Genomic DNA, 18,908 nt, shown 5'->3' with positions numbered 1-18,908 from the left:
CAAATCCTCACAAACCCCTCGACGGATTCCACCCAAGACGCTCAATTTGCCGCCGTCCCTGTTAGAGGATAGCGCCTTTTCAGCAGACCCTTTATCCAATCCATATAACTATGTCACGGGACAGACCCTTCAACAGCTTCCCCCTGGGCATCCTACTTTGGGTCGACGGCGACGGCAACCAGTTGCGAGGACAGCCTTGGACAACAATAGCGATTCGAATTCAGATTCGGAAGTTGAGCTGATACAACCACCCAACTCCCCTATGTCGCTTAGCAGTGCGGGCGACAATAGCCATGGTCCATCCTCGACACACCGGTTCCGCGCTTCCACAAATACCAAAGTCCACGGCCACGACCCTGCCTCCAGTCTTCATATCTTATCTCCACCACCACCCACATCGATGGTCACCTCAGGCCCGCAGGCGGAGCCTGAGCGAAACAAGTTAGTGAAACGACTTGGGGTGTTGACGAAGAAGAGAGGGAACAAGGATATTAATGGGAAGACGCACAAGACGAGCCAGAGCCATGATGGACATGTCACTCTCGAAACCCTGGGACGACAGGAGCAGCAGCCTCAACTGCAACGGCACAACTCAGCGCCCCAACCACGCCAAGCCGCACCACGACCACAGGTATCAGAAGCCGGGGACCGGAACATCGCATCGCCATCGCCAATCACGACGGCCTCACAAGACCGCACAGCCAATCTGAAACGGAAGCATGACTTGGACAGAATCGACGAGTTGGATGAGAGCAACCTATTTGGCATCTCTCTACACCACGACGGCCCCTACGAAGGTATCAAAGCTATACTTGGTTCCTCTTCGCGCATGCCACTAGGTTATCAGAATGACGGGCGCTTGTATCAGTATCACGAAAAGACCTTGAAGACAAGCGGGCATGTGAGTCCTTCTGTTACCATATACATCCACCCTTCTAAATCATAAACCGCGCAGCTATACGAACTGCCCAAAGCCCCTGATGGCGTTCCTTTGAACCTTGAACCCGGCCAACTCCTCCCTCGCAATTTCAAGCGGGAACAACGCAAAGCGCCTCGTTTCCGAAACATCGTCTCACCGCTCCCACCTCAGTCCGAGTCGACTGCTGCGCAGCCATTCGCATCTGAGCCCACCATCCCTCCGAGACACCAGAACTACAACCAAATCCCGTTCCATAACAATCCAGCGAAGAATGGACGAAGGAATCGTAACCCGGCTGCTGCGAACGATAACCCACTGGATGGGCCCCCTTTCGACCCCATGTCGGTGATAGGTCTGGCCATGCTCAAAGAGGCCAGTGAAGACAGCCCCCCACCCGCCGCCCACGGAAATCATCAACGGGAGGAGGAGGAGGAAGAAGAGTGGGTAGAGGTGGCTGGTAGTGAAGTAATACCAGTCGTGGAACCCACCCAGATCGAAGAGCTCGAACCCGAGTTCGACCCTTACGACCCGAAAAGTCTCGAGCACCCTTCTGCAGCCCACCAGCCAACAAACGATGATGTTAACGACGATTCGTTCATGCCCCTCCCCCGTCTCATCCCTATGTCGGAGGACGAGTTCCACGCTCATGGAGCTGGAGCCGTCAGGAACAACCAATTCGACGGACTTCCGGCTGGTGTACAGACAGAGGACCTTACCCACCTACTCGAATCACCGCATGAAGACGCCTCCGCTGATTCGTTATCCCCACGACCCCGCCTACACGCTGGTGCAGGTTCTGAAGAAACACTGGTTCAAAGAGACGAGGAGCTCCCAGTTACGCCAGCGGCTGTCCCAGTTGCGGAGGCAGGTGTGCGAACTGACATCACAACTGCCAAGGAGGACGAGCATGCTCAACTCCACGTCGAGGACACCTCACCACCGAAACTAAAGGATCTCGACCAGGAACGGATCGGCGAAGCGATACAGATTCCCATATCAACTAGTCAACCACTGACGAACAGGGTCGATATTTTGCCTGACGAGGTTTCTGCGAAACCTGAAGTCGATGACGTCGGTGTTGCATCAACTCAGATCCATGCTTCTCGAGCAGCACGATATGATAAACAGCTCCCACCTAATCCCCCGATTTCTCCAGATATCACTACGTTCCCTCCTGCGCAACGTCCCGAGCCTACTTACGTTCCTCCTCACCTTCGTTCTGGAAACACTGAAAGTCCGGTCGATCGGCGACCTGCAGGGGTGCAGAAACCACTGCAAAGAAGTGACACCATATCGACTCGCCTATCCTCAGGCAGCTACCAGTCCTATTCCAGCAACAAGGCGGACGACGGCCATTCAGCAGTGGTGCCCCATAGCAAGCCAGCTGTAACCGCCCTCATGTTGCTCAAGAAGAAGACGGATCCGAAGAGGCAGCAACAGATGATCCCGCCGGCCTTTCCCTCGATACCCACCCTCATGCATAACTTCGGCTCGGAAACATTCGATCGTTACCCTCAACCAGCGCAGCCTGCATCTAAGAAACGACCGGCCCCTTCCATACAAGATTCCCGCTCGAACATCATCTATGCAGCACGGTCGCAGAGTAGAGCCAGTGTCGCAAGTTCTTCGCGTTCACAACTTTCGCCAATTCAGGAGGATGACAAACCACTCGGTAAATCACGCAAGGTCAACGTCGCTCCTTCTCAGTCGCCGAATAGGTCCAAGTCCTCTCGTGTACCGTCCCACTCGAGCAACGTGCCCAGTGCACCGTACGGTTCGCACATCCGCGTCGAAGTTGGACAGGTGTATCCTCAACATCTCTACCCACCTGGCACGAAGATACAGCCTGTCGCTTATCAGGTCCCCGCAAGCCTCAAGCCGGCTACGCATGCGCCTAACCCCCAAAATAGGACACCTTTGATGCCTGCGTCTCAGATGTCGTCTCTCACATTCAACGGAGGACAGGTCCCACCACCAACTAATCGAAGCCCTGGCAGTCAGGAAATGGAAAATGGCTCAGCCGTCTCGACCAAACCCAACCGTCAGCCCCCTGCGTATATGCCCACAAATAGGGGAAATGGGCAAATCCCAGCACACCCGAAGGAGACTACGCCCCGTTCATCGACCGAATCAGAAGAGGAGCGACGACCTCTGCGAGTTGTGAACGCTGTTGAACCCACCTTCCAAGCTGGGCCAGACAAAGAGGATATGGAAGCTTATGGAGGAATCAAGTCACCTTCTCCTCAGCCGAACCCACCTTTCCCTCAACCACCCGAGCAAGAAAATGCAAGGCAAGCTCGCCCGCCGATGTCCCGACCCAGCGTTCCACCATCGCAACAACAGCCACGTTATTTTCCCGATAATGCGTCATCTCTTCGCCCAGAAGACAGCGCAAGCAACCGTGCCAGATCAATCACATCCTACGCCCCTTCTTCCATGGCTCTTCGACCACCTCCCGTGCATAGACATCTGCCCAAGAAGCTCGTCATGCCAACGCCTCTCCAACCCCAGTATCAGAACATGGTTCAGCAGCAGGCTGCCGCAGGAAAGCAGCTGTATTCGGGGATCTTCCGTCCTCGCCCTGAGCCAGTGCAACATCCATCATCGGCACCAGGGGTCCCTGCTCCTCCCCAATCGATGTTAGCGAGTCGAGAGCCTTCACCGCCTAATGTCCTTCTCCCTATTCTTTCGCAAGAATCAAAACTGGATTCTACTTCCGCCGCCGGTCGTAAGCTGAAGAAAAGGAATAGTTACATTCCTCCCGTACCGCGACCCGGAGAGATTGCTCCTTCAGAACCTCTGAGGTTCGAGCCTGTCATCCTCCCTCCGGAACCCCCTCGTCCTAAGCCAGGCGCGAAAAGGCTGAGCAAGCGCCGAACAAACCTGTGATGATGTGTATCATTATCGACGATTCACGCACGACATTCACGACATATACCTTATGTATTACCAACTTCGCTTTTACAGACGATGTAATATCCTTGTGTATACCTCTAGCTTTCGTTTCCGATGTTGTTTAACCATTAGACGTCTTTCTCTCTCTTCGATTTTCTGGACTTGGCTTTTAGCACAGTTTATGGACCCTGTAGCACACACAAGACCTGGGCTCAATATACAATGGGATTACAAAAAGAGACAAAATAAATGTACAAAGGAAGTTAGTATTGAAGGCGGAACATGAATTGGAAGCTGTATTGCTTGGTGTCTGGGTCCCAGTGCGACCAATTCCAGTGACCAGCGTCGTCGCTCTCATCTTCGATCTCTCGTGCGGGGATGCGGAATGCGATCGTCTCATAAGGTTCTGCAGCAACCTGAGGACAGCATGAGGGTTCATTCGAGAAACACGCAATGAGTAACTCACAATGAGGTATTGGTATGCCTTGTTCGGTGGCTCCCTTTTCTGCTCCCATGCACTCATGAACCTCCGCCGTGGCATAACCCCGGGCTTGATTTGAGGCAAATGGACCTGGACCATCATGCCCTCCTTTCCAGTGTCCCTATCACGTATTTTAGTGACGCGATAGCCAGGCCGTCCAATCTTCAAGAAGACTTTTCGTTGCACATTGCTTTGTGCGGGAGTGACCGTTAACTGTGTTTCTTTCGCATCTCGGGCTGCACGACGCGCAAGGTTCGTTTGATGTTTCTTTCCTTGTGTATGGGCAAGGTAGGAGCCTTCGTTTGTGTGTAACGTTAAGCAGAGACGACATTCTAGTGAACCAAGGTGGTTGCGAAGGATGTAGGGGTCCTGGATTGTGGATGAGTAAACGCTTGGAGTTCAGTATATGAGTTACGCACCTTGGCAAGGTCGATTGTCTCCAAGGCAAGCTTTCGCAGACGTTCTCGTCTGTCTACATTCGATTCAGACGCGCCCGCGACACCACCGCCTCCGAACTTGGAGCCAACACGATTCTGTACAGAGGTTCAGCCGGTGTAGTTGACAGAGCATGAATTGCTGCTTCACTAACCTGGTAATCTTCATAGTATGTCAGTAGGGCATCGTATAAATATTGTAGTCTTCACGTACCCATGATTTAATTGCGCGGCAAGCTGGTCGAAGCCAGAGATGTTGAAAGTAGAAGGCAAGGGGTGAGGGGGTTTGTCAGCGCTTGGCATGGGCGCGGCCAGTACACGAGCATTTCCTTTTTGATTCGCGATCAAAAAATTCTGTCCTCAACCTCTACCGCAACTTAACCCTTTGGAACCAGTGAAATGGTTTCACAAAAGCGGGCCTTGGAAGATTCATCGACATCACACAAGGCGAAGAAACGCAAAAATGAAGACAGCGTAAAGCCAAAGGAAAATCTGCAACCCGCCCAACCCACGAGCTCCCTCCTCAATGCGGACGAGATTGACTTTCCAAGAGGCGGGGGGTCGTCGCTGACCGCTTTGGAAGTAAAGACTATCCGTGCGGAGGCTGCCAAAGAGGCAGATGCTGAGCTATTCAAGGTGCGAACGCACTCTATATGAGCCTCCAACCTGCTCACAATATACAGGAATCGGCAAAGCCCTCCAAGAAACGCAAAAAGACTACTGAGAAGTCCACGTCCAAGGAGGGAAAAAAGGACAAAATTCGGATAGAGCACCTGAACTACAAGGTATTGTTCAAGTAAATCCACGTCAGTTCCTTATATTCACATCACCTTTAGCGCCTGAACCCTGGGATGAAGATTATGGGTCAAATTGTTGGGATCCTCCCATTGACCTTGCTTGTATCTCTTCCAAATCAACTATTGGGTCATATACCTATCACCAACATCTCTCGCGAATACACGCAGCAGCTTGAGCGAATGGACGAAGATGAAGATATGGAGGATTCAGACTCAGATGGGGAAGAAGACAGGCCCCGACAGACGACACCAGACCTCGGCCAAATGTTCGCTATCGGGCAGTATGTTAGGGCAGTGGTTACGGCGACCTTCCAGGGCGGCGCAAGTGACCCGTCAGGGCTGTACAGGTCGCGGGACGAGTTGGCAAAGTTGTGTAAACGGGTGGAACTATCGCTTTCGCCTGACCTAGTGAACGAGGGAGTGCGAGTCGATGATTTGAAGTCTGGATTCGTACGTCAAGCTTCGTGAACTTTGAACCAATTCTTATTCTCTTCACAGACTTTGACAGCTGCGGTGAAAAGTGTTGAAGACCATGGTTACATCCTAGACCTAGGTATCCCGAATGCCGATGGATTCCTGTCCTTCAAGGATGCCAAGGAAGTCGAGGGCAGCTCCAAGCTCGCTGTAGGACAACTCTGCAACGTCACAGTATCGAAGCTCGCTGCGAACAAGAGGACGTGCACTGTTACCGCTTCGCCTTCAACGTTCACATCATCTGCGGTCAGTATCCTCAGCTCTCTGAATCGCAACGTCTCCTCACTTTGCCAAAGATTACGGAAGTCTCCTCCGTTACCTCTATCATTCCTGGGTCCTTGGTTCAAGCACTTGTGACCGATGTCGGCGCCGACGGTGTTATCCTGCAAATTCTCGGCTTCTTCGAAGGCTCTGTTGATCGCATTCACCTGAGGAGAAGCGGGCCGCCAAAAATTGGTCAGAAGGTCAAGGGAAGGGTGTTATACCAATATTCGACAGAGCCACCTCGGCTCGCGGTAGCGCTCGCCGAGCACATTGTCGGCCTCGCCAATGTTCAGTTATCGGATGAAAACCCTGCCTCGACGCAGCGCCTTGAAGAAGCCTATCCATTTGGCCATATACTGGACTCTGTCAAGGTGGTCAAGGTTGAACCTGAGCGAGGTCTTTTCCTGGAAGTTGCTCCAGGGCAGGAAGGGTTTGCACATGTAAGGAGTTCGGTTCTTAACGTGGTTCCCGTCACTCATCCTGCCTTCAGATTTCACACATCTCCGACGACCATCTTCCCAGCGTGTCTCCCACCGGGCCATGGAAAGTAAATACCTTGCACAGGGCACGTGTGACGGGATACCATTCTTTCGACGGCCTATTACAACTGTCTTTGAAACCTTCAATTTTCGAACAAAAATTCTTGCAACTGGAGGACTTCAAACCCGGCGAGATTGTCAAGGGCACAATCAAGAGCGTCTCGGATTCGGCAATCTTCGTTTCTCTATCCGGCAACATTGACGGTGTCATCTGGCCCAATCACTTTGCGGACATCAGATTGAAGCACCCCACTCGACGATTCAAACCCGGTAATCCTATCAAATGCAAAGTACGTCTGGTGAAATTGTCGTTGGTCTCCCCTGACAGTCTCCTCCTAGGTGTTAGTTGTCGACTCGGACCGCAAACGTATATCCTTGACCGCGAAGAAAACACTACTTGAATCTGATCTACCGATTGTCTCCAATGTTGGGGATGTAAAGGTCGGAACTGTCACGCATGGTGTCATCTTCAAAGTACTCGAAAAGCACCTGATGGTCGAATTCTTCAACAATCTAAAGGCCTCTGTGTCCGCTAAAGAAGCGAGGTGTGTCGTCGAGTTGACTGATATGTTAAATATTGTCCTAACACCTGCAATACAGCGAGTCGCACACTGTCAAGCTTGCTGATGCATTCTCGGTTGGAAGAGCTGTCCGTGTTAGGATACAATCCGTTGACCGGGAGCAAGGTCGTATCACTGCGAGCATCCGGCAAGCAGCCGTGAGCCAGACGCCCGTGGTGGATGTCAACGTCGTTGAAGAAGGAGAGGCCGTAGGGGGAACTATCGCGGAAGTTCATGCTGAACACATCGTTATCACATTGCAACCCACTAAAGTTCGCGCTCTTCTGACCGTCAAGAGTCTAGCCAGCCACCGAAACATCTCTCCTGCCCAAGTTCACAAACTGGTCAAGCCGGGCGATTCCATTGAGGACTTGATCGTGGCCACGAAGAATCCAGAGAAAGGCATCGTCATCGTCACCACGAAACCCAAACCCAAGGCTGCTGCACCGCTGAAAGGACAGGTGTCACTGGAGACTGTCGCGGTTGGACAGCAAGTAGGCGGTCGTGTTCTTCGACATACCAAACAGGGCGCCCTGGTTAAGATCACTTCCAAAATCAGTGGCATTCTCCACCCTACCGATACTGCTGACGATTACGACGTCGACAAGGCCTTCCCTCCTGTGGACTCGTTGATTACCGCTTCGGTGGTGCGCGTTGACAAGGACAAGCAGCAGCTTACTCTCTCCACTCGTGAATCTCGACTCTTGCCGAATAAGAGTCACGATGTCACTGACCGGGAGATAAGCGAGCTCTCGGACCTCCAAGTCGGGGATACCGTCCGCGGTTTCGTCAAGAACATTGCAAACCAGGGCCTGTTCGTTACCATTGGCAGAGGCATTGACGCTCGTGTTCAGATCCGCGAACTCTTCGACGAGGTATGGTGCTTTTCCTGACTAATGATACGCTCAAGGCTTATTTGTCCTCGACAGTATGTCAAAGACTGGAAACCTCGGTTCAAAGAACGACAGCTGGTCAAAGGCAGAGTTCTGAGGTAAGTAGCTATAGTTCTAAATCCACCATTTACTCAATCGTTATCAGCATCGACGTCGATAACAACCAAGTGGAGCTAACCTTCAAATCTGGCGACCTATCTCGAGAGAAGAAGTCTCTCAAAGACACCGTCAAAGAGGGCCAAAAGATTAGCGGTGTCATCAAGCGAATTGAGCACTATGGGCTGTTCATCGAAATCAAGGGAACAAAGCTGACTGGCCTCTGCCACAAGACTCAGGTAAGCTGGTTCTTTCCGTCTACGCGAAGCTGAAGTTAACACCCCTACAGCTCTCTGATAATCCGGACGCCGATGTCGCAGAAGCTCTGCGCCAATTCAGAGTCGGAGACCTTGTGAAAGCTGCTGTCATCGCGTCAGAGAAGGGCCGCATTTCCTTGAGCTTGAAACCTTCCCTCTTTGGTGAAGGCGACTTCGAAGAGGACGAAGAGGAGGACGGCTCCCAAGCTGAGGCCCCGGAGTCGTTTGGAGTCATCACTGACGATGAATCTGAAGGTGAAGAAGAGGGAGAACATCAAGAAGGGCCTAGTGATAAGGATGAGGCATCCGACAGTGACGACGACGCAATGCAAGTCGATTTGGATGACACCTCTTTGGCCATGCCAACTCCATCGGCAACAAAACCTTCGCAATCCCAACAGCCCTCGACATCCGCTCCATCACTGACTCTATCAGGTGGATTCCAGTGGTTCGACCAGAATCAAGAATCGGGGGATGAGAGCGAGGCCGACGAATCTTCTGACGATGAGCATGAAGATGGGTCGAAGAAAAGGAGGAAGAAGAGGAAAAAAGAGATTCAGCAAGACCTCACGGCCGACATGCACACCAAGTTGCCGGACTCCAACTCTGATTTCGAACGTCTTCTCCTTGGCTCACCGAACTTCTCTTACCTCTGGATCCAGTACATGTCTTTCCAACTCCAGATCTCCGAAGTCGACAAGGCACGAGAAATCGCCAAGAGAGCAATTCAGACCATCAACTTCCGCGAAGAACAAGAGCGCCTCAACGTTTGGATTGCACTTCTCAACTTGGAGAATGTGTACGGAACGGAGGAGTCGTTGGAGGCCACTTTCAAGGATGCAGCAAGAGCGAATGATTCGAAGACTATTCATCTTCGTCTGGCAGCCATTTTTGACCAATCCGGCAAGCCCGAGGTGAGCTGAACTGCCATAGGCATCTTGGAGCTTTCTCAACAGAACTTTTTCTACAGAAAGCGGAACAACAATTCCAGCGTACTTGCAAGAAATTCGGCAAGAGTTGCAAGGTCTGGACCCTGTTCAGCGAGCACTACCTAAAACTTGGGAAGTTGGAGGAGTCGAGAAAGTTACTGCCTCGCAGTCTACAAAGTCTCGAAAAGCGAAAGCGTGAGTCCAAGCCAAATTTCCACCGTGTCCGACCAATCGACAATCTTTGCGCACAACAGACCTCAAGACTATCTCTAGGTTCGCTCAGTTGGAATACAAGCTAGGCGAGCCTGAGCGCGGCCGAACCCTATTCGAAGGAATCGTCGATTCTCATCCAAAGCGGTGGGACCTTTGGTCCGTGTACATCGACATGGAGGGTGTTCAGCAGAACATTCCAGCAATTCGGTGAGTGCAAATACCCCGCTCAAAGACTTGTCACGACTGACCAGTTATTTCAGCAACCTTTTCGAGCGCGTTCTTACACTCAAAATGACCAGTCACAAGGCCAAATCCTTTTTCAAAAAGTGGCTTGACCTCGAGAAACGTCTTGGAGATGATGAAGGCGTCGAGAACGTGAAGCGAAAGGCAGTGGAATGGACTCAAAAAGCTGCGGCGTCGGATAACGCATCATGAGTACAATGTAACGATGGTTTTGAGGCTAATAAATACGGATAATATCTGGAGCGTGACAGTCATGAGCTATATAATTTTGAACGAACGAGAAAATGACTACGTGAATACCAAGACAAAGCATATGAGTAAAAGGAGCAAATACTGTACTGTGACAAAATCCAAACGAATGTATGAAAACGACGCGCACAAGGGGTATATACAAGATATACATAGATGAAAGGAACGAATGTTATGACCGAGGAGACCTGGCTCTCTCAGGTCCTGTTGGGGTCGAGTCGAAGTCGCTCAGCGGTCTGCGCGTGCTCATCGAGCTAGCCAGCTGCCTTTGCCAGTCTTCGAGTTCGTTGGATAGGTGCTCAAAGGCGAGGGCATTCTCTGAACTTGACGTGCTTGCTCTGCGTCCAGAAACACCCGACAAGGGTCGTTGACCGAATGGCGATTGGTCAACCTCTAGGAGTAGACGGATCTTGTGTTGTAACTGTTCGTTTTCGCGACGGAGGGTAGTATTTTCGCTGCTCAGCTTCTCGAGAAGGGTCTCGTCGTGACCACCACGGGCAATGACCAGAGAAGCCTTAAGTCGCTCGACTTCATGGTTGAGCTCATCGATCTGGAGCATTCGGTCGTCTGACTCTCGTTGCGAGGAAACGAGGGACTCGCGAAGGTTGGACAAGTCCTTCTCCAGGCTTTCCAGGCGGAGACGAAGTTCCTTGTTCTCGTTCTGAATACGCTGGGCCTGACGTTGCGTGTCAACCAGTTGTGCGCGGAGTCCAGAGTCATCTTCAGAAGGAGTGTTGCGGCCGTTCACGGACCTAGACCCGGAGCGTTTGTGACCTTCAGCCTCCGACTGCAGTTGCTGGTTGATGTTCTTCTGTTTGTTCAGCTCATCACGCATTTTGCGCATCATTTTCTCAGTTCCCCTACGGAGGCATAAGCGTCAAGGCAAGAAGGAAACGGCACAGCAGACACTTACTTGACGTAATGAACAGCGATCTGGTAGTCCTCCTCCATCTGATGCAGCCGGTCCTTGTAGGTTCGCTCAGTCTCCTCCAGCTTCTTCTCCATCTCGGCCACACGAGCATCAGTGTCAGCGTCGCCGTTGTTCGTTGGACTTTGACCTGATCGGGCTTGGTTGAGCTGAATGGAAAGGTCGGTAACCTGGGCTTCTGCATCGCGGAATTTCCTGTTGACCTGGACAAGTTCACGTTGGAGGTTATCATGTTGACGAGTCTTCTCAGCGAGTCGGGATTCCAGGTCTTGGACCACAGGGGAAGCGGCACCGTTAGCACGTGACGAGGGGCGTAAGTCGTCCTCCTCCACGGAGACCCCGTTCTCAGAGGCGTAGCCGCGAAGGACGGCGAGTTTGACGCTTGCGTCGTTGAGACTCTTACCCTTCTCCTGCAGGGCATTCTCCTTCTCGGCGAGCTCCTTGCGCAGGTTGCCGGTTTCGGAGAATGCGCGGGTAAGCTGGGCGCGCAAAGTCACAAGTTGAGCGCGAAGTTGGCATTGCTCGAGCTCGTGGTTGTGGCCTCGTCGTCGTTCCTCGTTAAGTTTCTCCTGGACATCGTCCACCCGCTTGTTCGCTTCGCGAAGTAACAAGCGCAATTGTTGAGCCTCCGCCTCGACAGCTTGCAGTTTCTCAGAGTGACCGCGGAGCATTCGCTCTTCATCAGCCTTGAGCCCACGATGGGAGTCGAGTAGCTCGCCTAAACCACCAGTGGTCAATGCCCGAAGTGAGTCGGCTTCTTCGCGAGACTTGGCCCAGGCGTTCTCGACGTCGGTCAATCGCTCCCTGGCCATCTGTTCCTCCATCGTCTTCTTTTCCAAGTCGGTCTTGGCCTCGGCCAAATCTGCTTCAAGAAGGCGAATACGTTCTTGGGCGCGTGTGTGTTGCAGATCGAGTTCTTCAGTGCGAGATGCAGAGGCCGCCAAAGCAGCTTGTGCTTGTTCGAGGGCCCGAACGTGTTGATCTCGTGCTTGTAGGAGCTCGTCGACTTGGCTCCGTAAGCCGACTTCGTCGGCTTCTCGTTGTTCCAATAGTGAGCTCTGCTGCAGTAGTCGGTCGGTAGCTTCGCGAAGCTTGACTTCGAGGGCATCGTGCTGATCGAGCAAATCGTTGTACATCTGGACTGTTCGGTTGTAAGAGTCGTCGGCCTTTTCGATGTGCTTGACGGCCTCGTTGGCTCGCGCTTCAGCTTGCTCGTAAAGCATAGTTTGTAGAGCCAAGGAATCGCTCATTTCCCTCATCATCCTATCCTGGCTCCATCGCTCGTTCATCAAAGCAGACAAATGCCGCTCGAGGTCGATGATACGGTCACGTTCCATGCGGCTGGATTCGCTCTCGTTACCAGCCTCGACAGCCGCTAGTTTGGCACGGTACCAGGCCGCTTCTTGTGCAGCAGTGGTCTTCCCCCGTTCGGCCTCCGCCAACTTCTCCGACATTTGCCTGGCTTGCTCGACCATCGACGCCTGGACACAGCATTCAATACCGACTGACTCTGGAACCATTTCAGTTTTCTTACCTGAACTTGCGCTTTGAACTGCTTGAACCGCAAGGCCAACTCTGCATATTTCCCTTCGCTCGACTCGTCCAATGGCGACGTTCGGGAGTTGAGTGGGGGTACTTCGGCACCTTCATCTTCCTCTGGAACGAATCCAGCCTTGCTAGCTTTTGAAAGGGCTGTCTTCAACCAAGTGATCTGCTTCTTCATGTCGTCCAGCTCAATATCCTTCGCTTTGAGGTCACGGATCAAGTCTGCAGCCACATTTCCGACGGAACCGCTGCCTCCATGGCCACGGGACATGGGCCGTGGGTAACCGTTCTGTTGCTGAGCAATTTGCTGTTGAGCGTAATAGCCTTCGGGAGGTTGAGCAGGTTTGGCCCTGTCGACGACGGGAGAGGCGCGACCAGTAGCGTTGCCCATCGTAGTCAGAGGTGACGATCGACCTGTAGTGAGAGGGGAGGCACGCCCAGTAGCCGAGTGTGCCACGGCAGGCGAAGAGCGCCCAGTGACGCCATTCACCACGGACATCATAGGCTGCTGTTGAGCTTGTTGCTGGTCAGGGGAAATGGCACGACTGCCAGCAGTGTGTTGTGATTGCTGGGCTGGGCTTCGTGCTCTTTGCGCAGCGTCGGGCGACATAGCACGGTCTCTTCCGGTGAAAGATTCAGTGGTGCCATTGTCGTAGCCATCGTCAAGGTCAAGATTCTCGTCTCTGTGGGGGCGCACAGGGGCCTTTCCCTTGGGATCGTACGAAGCGGGTGTGCCAATAGGCGCTTGTTGAGACAGTTGGGACGGTTGAGCGACGCCATTGGGTTTTGTCGACCTTCCATTGGGAGGAGAAACGGCGCGACGAGGGTCTTCCATACTTTCTCTCTCCATCGCAGGTGACATGGAGCGCTGGCCATTCACGGCTGTACTTGCGTTTTGCGCAACTTGCTGGGCGGGTGAAGGTCCGTTACCCGCCAAACCGGTCAGCGATGGTTTCCTAGCAGTGTTTTGGTTGGCAGGCGGTACAGTGGCTGGGGGCGGTGGTCCTCGATTTGGATCAGGATACCGGATATGCTCTGCAAGGGTGGTCAACAAAAGGAATAACAGGATCAGCACGACACTGACTTGTGTCCAGGACGTGGAAGCTATTTGGGTCTTCGTTCACGGAAGGAGTAAAACTCTCGCCTCCAAGAACCCACACCCGACTTCCTTGTGAGGCCATGGCATGGCCAGATCGACCGCTGGGCGAGGGGCCCATGTTTTGGAACATGTACCATCGTTGATCTGTTTTGGAGGGTCAGCGCTTTCGAAGTCTCCTAGAATTGCGCTACTCACTGGAAATTTTGAAGGCAGCCAAATCGTTCAGATCCTTGCCATCGACACCCCTTCCACCGAATATGTAGATGACGTCATCAACCAATGCAGCGGCATGTCCCTCTCTCGGGGACGGAATGAACCCAATGCATTGGAGTTCTGTCCACCTGCAAGTCTTAAGATCAAAGGCCCATGTATCATTGTAGTGATACGATCCATCAGTGCCGCCAAAACTGTAGCAAGAGCGGGTCAGAAACGGAGAAGGCGATAGGCACAAGTTGTCGGAGAATATTGATCAAGGAAGAATGTTGGAATCGAGGACCGAATTGGATAGGAATGGGAAAGTTTGATAGGCGGCTTGAATGCGACGTACATGATGATTCTGTCCTCAAATGTGATACATGCATGGCCCGTTCGTTGGGCCGGCTTTTCGGGAGTTGTGGGCTCGTATAATTCCCAAGTAGCTCGAGTTCGGACTGTATTGCGGGCGTCGACATAAGGTTCGGTCGAGGAAGCGTATCACGGATGGGAATTGTGCATTGATTAGCGCAGAGTGGGAGGCCAAAGTCAGCTCGAACAACGAAAGGCAAGTCTAGAAGGAGATACTAACGTGAATTGAGGTCAAAGGCCCACAAATCGTTGAAAAATTCGCCGTCAATCTGACCGCCGAACACGAAGAACCTGGAGCCAACCATAGTCACAGCATGTCCGTACCGTCCTATTGGTCCTGGACCTGCCACAACCTTGGTCCACTCTTTGATAGCTGGTGGCAAAGCGCTGGATTAGCCGAGTGTGATAAGAAATAATATGAAGGCTCACAAATGTTGAGTAGATACAGTGCATCATCCAACTTGTCTCCAGGTCGTCCAGGCATTCGCCCAGCTGGGCCAGACATCGAAGTGTCCATCTTCGTGTCCCCTCCCCACACAATCAATACCTGGCTCACGAGAGCACAGGCGTGCCCTACTCGCGGGCTCGGAGGCTCGCCGGCAGTTTGAACCAACTGGGCAGTGTTGTCCTTGGTGTGAATGACATATAGGTCGTTCCTTGCTGATTCTCTGACCAGACCTCCGAACAGGTAGAGCTCGCCTCCAACGGTAGGGCTGGCGGGCAGGGCGTGGCCATACCGTGGGAAAGGTGACGGCGACGGTGAGGAGGGTGGTACGGCGCCTGGCTTGGGGAGAACAGCGGGTGGGAGGAGGCTGAGGCGCTTTACTGCCCAAGGGTAGCCCGGTCGCTGAGATTGCTGGGGCGGTTGCTGTGGCGCTTGCTGTTGCTGCTGGGCCATTGGATTTCCAACCGACTGGTGTGACGGCGGAGTCGTGGCTAGCTGTTGCTGCTGGGGACTTGCTGTTCGCTGTGATTGTGCGGTGGGAGAGGGGCGTTGGAAATTGCTGGCACTGTGGTGGTGGTTAAGACAATGGAAGAGCGATATGAATATTAGAATGGCAAACTGACAGAGCGGAAAGCGAACAAAAACTCACGAATCCAACGGGCTCTCGTTCTTCAGACTGCCCATAGCGTGGCCGTCATTACTCCCGCCAATGCTACCGGAAGGTTGTTTAAGCTGGGCCAATGCCTGGCTCGGTGTCTGCGCGACGGTGACGGTGGAGGGGGCCTGGCTTGGCTGTTGCTGTTGATGCTTCTTCCTGGAGAAGAAAGACATTCTCCTGGCCCTGGCGGGGGTTGCTGTGTTTCTAGAACTGGAGGCGGGAGACGAACCACCGAAGAGGTTGAACGGAATGGTTGTGGATTATACGTCGTGGCTGATTGGATATAGTTGTTGGTAGAGACCGGCTATTATTGTAGCCAACTTAGGCGCAGGCGCAGGCGCGGACGAGGATGGAGGATTAGATTCTGAGTACAATGATAAAAGAAAGAGAGAGAAAAGGAGATATTAAGAGGCTGGCTGCTCGTCGTCGCCCAAGTTGGCTCAAGACAAGTATCACACTGACCCTGAGATATTTTCACTCAACCTGTCCAACCCATCTTTGGCCTTGTTTATACACAATCTAAATACCTCCCCACTTTATCTTTCACCTTTGTCCCTCTTTCAATCCAATTCTATTCGTCTCTACTACTACTCAAAACTTATCTTTCTCTCTTCCAACTCTCTTCACCAAATTCCTCCCCGCCAGCACCTTCGAAGACCATCGGATACACGTTTAGCCTCCGTTGCTCGGCGTCTACCCTCGCAACGGTATCGCTAGCGTCCCAGGTCTAACTCCACCCGACCAATACAGTCCCTGATGGAAATTTGAGCCTCCTATGTGGGTCTGGGATCCCCTCGACCTCTAGAACACGGGCCCCTTGTCAGGGAGTTCTACGCCCGCCATTAATCATTTGCGCAGGTAAAGCGCTCCTAGTAGCAGAAAAGTCATCGAGTGAAATCGACGTCAAGTCTTCGAAAGCAGATGCATCACTCGCTTCTTGATTCTTCTTGAGCCATCGCTGATCCCAAGTTATTTATTATCTACAGTGCCAGAGCTATCCATTAGATGTCGGTATTATAGAGTGCTCATAATCAAAAATAACCACTAGCTACTATTAAAACGAGGATTGAGGCTAAATGTTTAGTCTCGTGGTGTCCGACCTTTGCCTTTAGCATCAGCCCCTTCTACCTTCCCGCCAGCGATATCCAGACTCTCCACCATCTGACCCTGCACTTCTCTTTCATGTTGCTGCTCCGTTGTTGGCGAAGGGGGAAAATCACCCTTCCCCGCCCCTCGAGAACCTGAAGCATCTCCATCTTTGGCCTTTACTCCATCTGCTTGCTCTTCGATCCTCTTTGTTTGCTCCTTTGAAGCGTCAATGTGACCTTCGACTTCCTTTGCCAGCATGTCGACGATACCCAGATAGAAAGTTGCGGGCCTGAACTTGATCTCCTTGCCCATGATCTCTGCCCATTTGTATCTCGCTTCGTTGATCCAGCCAACGAGATCAAGATGGTTTACTTGACTCAAAGTCCCAAGATACGTTCCCTAGTGACTGTTCAGAGGCAAATACAAATCAAACAACAATGTCAATCGACTGACCCATTTGGCCGATTCAATGGACACAAGTCCATCATTTGGACCTTCACGTTCAAGGATAACAGAGTGTGGGTATCTGGCAGAAAAGCGACGGTGATTTGAGAACGAGAAACCATCTGACAAAGTTCATCTACTCACTTCCAAGTGTCAATCAACCCCGGTTCATAGACCGCTCCCCAACTGAAATACTTGACTCCTTCGACATCAGGTGTATCCTCGTTGAATTTCTTCATACTCTCCAACGTCAAAAACTCGAATGCCTTCCCATCCCCTCCCCCGTTCGGCAGCAAGTCCAACAACGCCAAAACCTGGGGAAGCCGATGCTTTCCAACCGCGTACAGGAAATGATCTGCAAATGACGACCCACGATGTGGTGTAGCAATGGTCGTCACAGATAAAACCTTGAACTTCCTATCAGTCAGGTGCGTCGTGAGGTATCGACAATCCAATCCTCCCATGCTGTGTCCTATCAAGTGAACACTCCGACCTGGGTAGACGGCATTGATCCTTTCTTCCAGGACCTTGGCTCGGTCGACTGGACTACTTGTTGCTGGTACCCGAGTAATCAAAACCTCGGTCCCGTTGGCCTCTAAAACTTCCTTGATACCTCGCCAGTGGGTGACCTCGAGAGGGGCAATTGCAGGTCCAATTTTCACCGAATCAAATCCGAGTAGACCATGGCAAAAGACAACTGGGTTCGCAGTGGGTGTATCTGAACAAACACATAATCAGGTTTAGGCCAGATAGTAGCAGTATCGCAGAACTCACATTTACGCTTTTCCTGCTGCGCAGGCGCCTGCTGTCCATCCGCTTGGTCCTCCTCCGACAGAAGGTGGTCTTTATTCGTATCCGTCTGGAACCACCACCATGCAGCAGTAGTACTGCTCGAAGAACTAGCAACCGTTGATGTCCGGGTATTGCTTCGCTGAACGGTTGAACCAGTCTCCTCCCTCACATCAAGTGACTGCACAGAATGCAGAGAGGTCGCACACCCGCCCGAGAACGTCCTTGTCTGCACGCTCCGTAACGAATCCAAAGAACTTCTTGTGAGACTAGAGTGATTGAGCACAATCGGCGGAGGTTTCTGGACGTCTTTAGGTGTTTGGATGACACTGGTCGGCTGCGAGGAAGATGAAACAGGTAACGGCGGTGAAAGAGAAGAGGTGGGCAGGGTCGTTCGTGTCAATCCATCTACCAAGAAGGGGGGTGGACGTGTAAGATTCTTGGACGGTCTAAATGAAGGCGGCAAACGAGCTAAAGGTGGTGGTGTGGGTGTCTTTATTGGAGGTGGTGGTGTTATGGGCTCAGTCATTGCCTCCGACAGCGAGCGGAGGTCGGGGGATGGAGGTGAGGACGATATGGGGCCAGTGAGCCAGCGAAGGACAGGCCTCGACTTTGGTCGGGGCATTGTTGAGGACGACGAGGACGAAGATTTTGGGTTGTCGAGGAGTGCATCAAGTCTGTCGCTGAGAGATGGTCGCGGAGAAGGCATGAAGCGTGACGTCAATTTGACTTGAGCTTGAACGTTTGAAGCGTTCCTTGGTCGGACCCACTGTCCAACGTCAGGTCCACTCCACTAAATGCGGCTCCCCTCTGTTCTGTCCTCGTCCCCAGCAGTAGATGATGGTATGTTTTCACCCTTTTTTGTTGTTCCAGGTCCATGTGGGGACACTGCCGTCATCCGCAGGGACAACCTCAAAGGACCAGGTCGACGCAGCTATTTCAGATTCATTAGGCAAAGTCACAAACCCTGAGCAGTACGTTTTTGGCGCGCCCTTCAATTATTAACGCTAATTGTCTTCGAGAACCCCAATTTTCATATGTGTCGTCGCAGGTCAGTCTTCGTAAAATCGAACCATGTACATGATTGCTGAACATCCAAGTAGA

The 18,908-nt window shown here is 52.3% G+C and overlaps 5 protein-coding genes across 5 annotated transcripts; 2 read left to right on the top strand and 3 right to left on the bottom strand.

Moving 5' to 3' along the window:
* Positions 1–400: 400 nt before the first annotated feature.
* Positions 401–3,808, top strand: CC1G_01768 (hypothetical protein; the record flags this gene model as incomplete). Its single annotated transcript, XM_001829036.1, has 2 exons — positions 401–901; positions 956–3,808. 2 exons carry the CDS (start codon positions 401–403, stop codon positions 3,806–3,808), a joined length of 3,354 nt encoding a protein of 1,117 aa, XP_001829088.1.
* Positions 3,809–4,021: 213 nt separating this feature from the next.
* On the bottom strand, positions 4,022–5,005 carry CC1G_01767 (splicing factor 3a). The gene is made up of 5 exons (XM_001829035.2): positions 4,944–5,005; positions 4,885–4,892; positions 4,715–4,828; positions 4,281–4,664; positions 4,022–4,230 (listed from the first exon to the last, which is right to left on the bottom strand). The coding sequence occupies exons 1-5, from the start codon at positions 4,945–4,947 to the stop codon at positions 4,078–4,080; spliced, it is 663 nt and encodes a 220-aa protein (XP_001829087.1). The 5' UTR covers positions 4,948–5,005; the 3' UTR covers positions 4,022–4,077.
* A 123-nt stretch (positions 5,006–5,128) lies between these two features.
* Positions 5,129–10,186, top strand: CC1G_01766 (U3 snoRNP-associated protein Rrp5; the record flags this gene model as incomplete). Its single annotated transcript, XM_001829034.1, has 14 exons — positions 5,129–5,365; positions 5,413–5,514; positions 5,566–5,976; positions 6,025–6,246; positions 6,297–6,704; positions 6,755–7,093; positions 7,143–7,348; positions 7,404–8,238; positions 8,293–8,354; positions 8,402–8,591; positions 8,642–9,523; positions 9,580–9,733; positions 9,793–9,958; positions 10,012–10,186. 14 exons carry the CDS (start codon positions 5,129–5,131, stop codon positions 10,184–10,186), a joined length of 4,389 nt encoding a protein of 1,462 aa, XP_001829086.1.
* Positions 10,187–10,195: 9 nt separating this feature from the next.
* On the bottom strand, positions 10,196–15,655 carry CC1G_01765 (hypothetical protein; the record flags this gene model as incomplete). The annotated part of the gene is made up of 8 exons (XM_001829033.2): positions 10,196–11,103; positions 11,157–12,652; positions 12,706–13,751; positions 13,801–13,959; positions 14,011–14,222; positions 14,623–14,752; positions 14,809–15,389; positions 15,474–15,655. 8 exons carry the CDS (start codon positions 15,653–15,655, stop codon positions 10,416–10,418), a joined length of 4,494 nt encoding a protein of 1,497 aa, XP_001829085.2. The 3' UTR covers positions 10,196–10,415.
* Positions 15,656–16,442: 787 nt separating this feature from the next.
* Positions 16,443–18,494, bottom strand: CC1G_01764 (triacylglycerol lipase). The gene is made up of 4 exons (XM_001829032.2): positions 17,790–18,494; positions 17,160–17,733; positions 17,025–17,097; positions 16,443–16,970 (listed from the first exon to the last, which is right to left on the bottom strand). The coding sequence occupies exons 1-4, from the start codon at positions 18,427–18,429 to the stop codon at positions 16,563–16,565; spliced, it is 1,695 nt and encodes a 564-aa protein (XP_001829084.1). The 5' UTR covers positions 18,430–18,494; the 3' UTR covers positions 16,443–16,562.
* Positions 18,495–18,908: the final 414 nt, after the last annotated feature.

This window comes from Coprinopsis cinerea (genome assembly GCF_000182895.1).
Source record: "Coprinopsis cinerea okayama7#130 chromosome 1 map unlocalized cont3.1, whole genome shotgun sequence".
NCBI lineage: Eukaryota > Fungi > Basidiomycota > Agaricomycetes > Agaricales > Psathyrellaceae > Coprinopsis > Coprinopsis cinerea.
The sequence above is the reverse complement of the archived record's forward strand: the minus strand, read 5'-3'. Positions and strand labels throughout refer to the sequence as shown.

What these genes read in the sequence shown, in the direction of transcription:
- CC1G_01764 (XM_001829032.2), bottom strand. Translation starts at nt 18,429, where the DNA reads ATGCCCCGACCAAAGTCGAGGCCTGTCCTTCGCTGGCTCACTGGCCCC. An exon ending in GGGTTGATTGACACTTGGAA is followed by an intron (nt 17,098 to 17,159) that starts GTGAGTAGATGA and finishes CTTTTCTGCCAG; the next exon opens with ATACCCACACTCTGTTATCC. An exon ending in CCATTGAATCGGCCAAATGG is followed by an intron (nt 16,971 to 17,024) that starts GTCAGTCGATTG and finishes AACAGTCACTAG; the next exon opens with GGAACGTATCTTGGGACTTT.
- CC1G_01767 (XM_001829035.2), bottom strand. An exon ending in AGACAATCGACCTTGCCAAG is followed by an intron (nt 4,665 to 4,714) that starts GTGCGTAACTCA and finishes TCCACAATCCAG; the next exon opens with GACCCCTACATCCTTCGCAA. An exon ending in AGGCATACCAATACCTCATT is followed by an intron (nt 4,231 to 4,280) that starts GTGAGTTACTCA and finishes TGCTGTCCTCAG; the next exon opens with GTTGCTGCAGAACCTTATGA.